This window comes from Salvelinus alpinus, chromosome 3 (genome assembly GCF_045679555.1).
Source record: "Salvelinus alpinus chromosome 3, SLU_Salpinus.1, whole genome shotgun sequence".
Classification (NCBI taxonomy): domain Eukaryota; kingdom Metazoa; phylum Chordata; class Actinopteri; order Salmoniformes; family Salmonidae; genus Salvelinus; species Salvelinus alpinus.
The window spans coordinates 107700426-107706425 of NC_092088.1; the positions used below are offsets into that span (position 1 = coordinate 107700426).

The 6000-nt window shown below is 41.8% G+C and overlaps 1 protein-coding gene across 1 annotated transcript in view; it reads right to left on the reverse strand.

The window, feature by feature from the left end:
- Positions 1 to 5570, reverse strand: part of reep3b (receptor accessory protein 3b) — a 51466-nt gene extending 45896 nt beyond the window's left edge. The window contains exon 1 of the mRNA XM_071394747.1: positions 5211 to 5570. Coding sequence (XP_071250848.1) covers positions 5211 to 5242 — 32 coding nt within the window. The 5' untranslated portion in view covers positions 5243 to 5570. The remainder of the gene's footprint in view (positions 1 to 5210) is intronic.
- Positions 5571 to 6000: the final 430 nt, after the last annotated feature.

Genomic DNA, 6000 nt, shown 5'->3' on the forward strand with positions numbered 1-6000 from the left:
TTAACCCTTACCCTAGCCTTAACGTTAACCCTAACCTCTTAACCCTTATCCTAACCCTTAACATGAACCCTAACCTCTTAACCCTTACCCTAGCCTTAACCCTAAGGTTCATGTTAAGGGTTAGGAGAAGGGTAAGGTTAGAGCTAGTGTTAGTAGATCTTCCATCTGAAGGGTAAGGTTAGAGCTAGTGTTAGTAGATAGAGCATCTACAGATGGACTACAGACTATCCAAATCAAACATAAATCATTGTTTGCCTGCAGAAATAGACCCTGTCCCGCTCGGGGCAGGCCGCAGTATTTTCACACAGGGAAGGAGGAACATTTCTCCATAAACCTTGAACATGAAGGAGACAGAGCCTGCAGAGAGGCTTCTTGAAACAATTGTGTGAAATGGGGCCTCTAGCAGCATGCAGCTGAAAAAAGACACCCGTACAAAAGCCTTGACATTCTGTTTTAGATTAACTTTCCCAGTTCTGGTAAAAAAAAAAAAATACAAATAATGTAATCACTGACAACCCACCGCTCGCTCACGGCTCCGAGCATGACGCCTGGGAGAGAGTCAGCGGTAGAGTTACTGGGATAAAGACAGAGGAAGGGTTACTGGGAAGACAGAGAGTTACTGGGATAAAGACAGAGGAAGGGTTACTGGGAAGACAGAGAGTTACTGGGATAAAGACAGAGGAAGGGTTACTGGGAAGACAGAGAGTTACTGGGATAAAGACAGAGGAAGGGTTACTGGGAAGACAGAGAGTTACTGGGATAAAGACAGAGGAAGGGTTACTGGGAAGACAGAGAGTTACTGGGATAAAGACAGAGGAAGGATTTTAAGATCCAGAGATCTCAACTCCAACATCTTGTTTCAGCTACAGGGTTAAAGGGGCTGATGGCTTTCCTCTGTGGAAATACACAGCTGTTGCTACAGCACGATTTACCAGTGGTCCTTTCAGCCATCTTTTGTGGTTAAAAATGGCATCTTTCTTTCCCCCCCCCAATGCAGTTAAGCCAAAACTACACCCCGTTATTCAGAGGGGCGTACTACTACGCTCCCATTGGCTAGCTAGCGTTGTCTCACTCACAGGCGACCAGCGCAGAGACATTGACCTTCTACGGTGAGGGTGGAAAGTGTCATTTAACAGTTAGCTGCCTACAGTAATGCAGGCCTATTATCATGTTTGGTAACATTTGCCCATGTATTTATTTTCAGAGTTTCAATGAGTTGTAAAAATGTCTCAGAGAGCTCTGCTGAATTCCCTGTATTGAAGGGCAGCTAAGTTAACCGAGGCTACTTAACGTTTCTAGCTCGGTATTTGAAGTTGTTTTTATTATCATTAGTAGTCTATTGTCATGTAAAAACATATGCTTATTATTCATAATTTCTCAAGTATTTATTAGCTAATAATTTGAATACGCTACGCTACAGCCATTGAATCTGAATGAGCGTTACAGGATGTTTAAAGGCTAGTTCGGTCCACGTCATTATGTTAATATGTTTATCAGTCTTGAAATAAAAGGGCAAATGTTATTAAATCATTGACTGAAATTTCACACTACGTGATATTCACTTCCTGACTTGGAGAGGCTCAAAGCGTTGTAGAACGCCCCTCTGAATAATGGGCCGTGGTTTAGGATTAACTGCCGTTGAGGGGAAAGAAAGACGCGTTAAAATTACAGGCATTTCTAACCAGATCTGTCCTGGTCATTATCCCAACTAAAATTACAGCCATTTCTAACCAGATCTGTCCTGGTCATTATGCCAACTAAAATTACAGCCATTTCTAACCAGATCTGTCCTGGTCATTATGCCAACTAAAATTACAGCCATTTCTAACCAGATCTGTCCTGGTCATTATCCCAACTAAAATTACAGCCATTTCTAACCAGATCTGTCCTGGTCATTATCCCAACTAAAATTACAGCCATTTCTAACCAGATCGGTCCTGGTCATTATCCCAACTAAAATTACAGCCATTTCTAACCAGATCTGTCCTGGTCATTATCCCAACTAAAATTACAGCCATTTCTAACCAGATCGGTCCTGGTCATTATCCCAACTAAAATTACAGCCATTTCTAACCAGATCTGTCCTGGTCATTATCCCAACTAAAAGTACAACGTTCCAGTAGAAACAATAGAAAAACTAAGTGTTGGTCCCATGTCTCATGAGCCAAAATAAAAGATCACAGACATTTTCCATACACACAAAAAAGGCTTATTTTTGTTCACAAATTTGTTTACATCCGTGTTCGGGAGCATTTCTCCTTTGCCAAGAGATGACAGAGCCAATCGGCACGCCGACTGCAGGAATGTCCACCAGAGCTTCTGCCAGAGAAGCCGCCTCCAAAGTCAATTTAGATCATTTGTCATGACATCCAACCGGCCTCAACCACAGACCACATGTAACCACGCCAGCCCAGGACCTCTACATCGTCTTCGCCGCCTGCGGGATCGTCTGATAACAGCCATCTGTCCAGTAGAGTGGCCAGACGGAAGCCACTTCTGAATAAAAAGGCACATAACAGCCCGCTTTGAGTTTTCCAAAAGGCACCTAAAGACTCTCAGACCAGGAGAAACAAGATTCTCTGGTCTGATGAAACCAAGATTGAACTCTTTGGCCTGAAGGCCAAGCGTCACATCTGGAGGAAACCTGGCAGCATCCCTACGGTGAAGCATGGTGGTGGCAGCATCATGCTGTGGGGATGTTTTTCAGTGGCGGGAACAGAGAGAATAGTCAGGATTGAGGGGAATATAGCTATGCAACAACACTCCCCATCAACCTGACAGAGCTTGAGGATCTGCAGAGAAGAATGGGAGAAACTCCCCAAATACAGGTGTGCCAAGCTTGTCGCGTCATACCCAAGATGACTCGAGGCTGTAGTCGCTGTCAAAAGGAGCTTGAACAAAGTACTGAGTAAATATAAATTAACAACCATTTCTAAAAACCAGTTTTTGCTTTGTCATTATGTGGTATTGTGTGTAGATTGATGGGTGGGAAAAAAGTAATTTTAGAATAAGGCTGTAACATAAAAATGTGGAAAAAGTCAAGGGGTCTGAATACTTTCCGAAGGCTCTGTATATATGTGACCAACAGCTGCATATCTGTATTCCCAGTCATGTGAAAGCCCTAATTTATTTCAATTGATTGATTTCCTTATATAAACTGTAACTTTGAAATAGTTGCATTTTGCATTTATATTTTTGTTCAGTGTAGTTATAAAAACTAAAATTGCCCCCCAAAACATATCCATTGATGTAAACAAATGTAATCATCCATAAACAGTGAGTAGACTCCATTGTATATTACATGACTAATTTCACATTCCTATTCCACCATGCCTCAAAAACAAATCAATCATGAACACACCTTATAAATGACAAACCAATGGAAAGATATGAAAAGGACCCAGCCAACACAACAGTCTGGAAAAACTGGTTTTACACATGCTTACACGGTTCCCCGTGACTTGGGAGACAAGATAATCCACTAACCCATAACGTCCTTAAACAACTGTAATAACCACTTAAAGAAGGCTGTACAATACACGCCCCAGTACCTTGAAGTTACTTCTGTCATTGGTGAATTAAATCACGTGATCAGCCACATGATCAGGTTAGTTTGATTAGGTGAAACCAGAGAGGAAGAGACGTCGGAATCAGTGCAGGAGCCTAGTTCTGCCCTCAAGACTTCAGACTTAGAAACTGGAAACGCTAAACGTGGATACAGGCAGACCATAACTGCCAAGTTAACTTGTCTGCAGCGTAATATGGCTACTAGCCCTGTAGACCAGAACATGTGTTATCTAATGCACATGACTACTAGCCCTGTAGACTACAACATGTTATCTAATGCATATGACTACTAGCCCTGTAGACTACAACATGTTATCTAATGCATATGACTACTAGCCCTGTAGACTACAACATGTGTTGTCTAATGCATATGACTACTAGCCCTGTAGACTACAACATGTGTTGTCTAATGCATATGGCTACTAGCCCTGTAGACTACAACATGTTATCTAATGCATATGGCTACTAGCCCTGTAGACTACAACATGTGTTGTCTAATGCATATGGCTACTAGCCCTGTAGACTACAACATGTGTTGTCTAATGCTTTCACTTTTGTATTACTTTTAAATGAATTGTCTGATTGTTTTGAAGCATTGACAGGATGCCTTTACCAGTGACTCGTGTCCAGTGTAGGCTACAGTGGAAGAACATGACACCGTGTAGACTGTAAACACTGTGCTGTCTCTTCTCCCAATTGCACCTGAAGCAGTCTCCCCGTCCATGTACTGTAGCCTACAGTACAGTTATGTAATTGTACAGGACCATGAGTTGTGACTGAAGCTCAGGGTAAAAACTGGGGCGTTTACTTTCTCTAAAACGCACAAACTCATCCATAATCTGATCTCACATACTTGTGTGGTCAGCAAACTAACTAGTAGTCATGGGACACAACACTGGGAGTCTGTATTGGTTGGGCTACTTGAGCTGTGCATTATTCTGGTGGACGGCGGCGGAAAATAACCCTACCACAATATGGCCGGCTTTAACAAACAAATAAAGTTTCCTGTCAGCAAAGGCATAACTTTATGTATTCTCTCTAGGAACTCTACTTGATGTAAAGTGAAATGTGTCCTTCGCTATCAAATAAACATCTGAATCCAACTTTTGTCCGAACCGCACCACATTCCGTGCTTCAATTCGACCACAGAACTTCACCCGAAACATCCTACCACGAAATCTACCACTGTCCACACAGCCGGGATGTAGTGCGGTTCCAACGCTAACTAACTTAACTAAATAGTTTCCAGATAGCATAACTTACTGACCTGCCTCTAGCTAGTTAAGACGGGGCTAAACGACATCCTTTGGTACAACTCTTACAGGGCCAAAAACGTAAACAACAATAAGCTAACGTTAGGCAGCTTGCTAGCTAACGTTAGGTAATAGTTGTCAATGTTGACAATATTATGAGTTTATATTTTTACACAACTTTTACAAACATAACTTCGAAATGAATACCATACAATAAGCGAAATTACTTTGCTTAAAAGTAATTTCAAGTGCCATGCTAAAATTAGCGTTAGCTAGCTAAACTTGGAACGTTGGCTACCTATCCAGCTAACTATAGAAAACAGCTTTTAAAAAAGTAGTCTGCTATAATAATTTCAGCAAGATACAATATAAAATTCGCCCCTAACTTACACAACGCTTCTGGAGATCATCCAGGACACCATCTTTCCAGATCGAGGTTAGTTGAGAGGCAGAAGAGAGAGGGCCCCGGGGCTGGAGAGGTAACGGCTACACCGGAGTGGTGGTAACCACCGTAAACACTTCAGCAACAAGTTAACTACGAGCTATCTTCTCAACCATGTCCGTGACTTTGGAAAAATAACGTGTTGTTTCACAATCTAAGTTAAAGCTGCCATCGGCTAAAGCGAGAGGTTAAGACTTAACTAGCTAAGTTTCAAATATTTTATTAAAGCTAGCCCAACTCCTTCGGGTCCACCTCCTTCACCTCTCTTACGTCTGTGCTTGGCACGAAGAACGGCGCTCCACACCAGCTGACCTGGGATCAGATAGACCTTCCTCCTGCTTTATCTAATTGGACAGAAGTGCCTGTTTACACCAAGGCCGCATAACTATTGGCTAGTGAAGATGGTCTATGGGAAATATGATGAAATATCATACCCAACTCTGATTGGTGTAGATTCGATGCGTGGCTAGTATGAACCAATCACGGTACAAAGCGTTGAGAATAGTATTGTTGCTTTACGATGCGCTGTTGTTGCAAGGAAGTACTGTAAAATAATAACCTCATCGGTTAGCAGTGATTTATTTAAAAATAGACAAATTATACTGGATCAATGCACATCACATAGTTTTCATTTGCAGAGAGAGCACATAAAGAGCCATAACACAGAGAGAAACCTATATCTGTAATTATGGGAAAATATTATATGTGTATAATTATATACTCCAGAGTGGCAGCAGT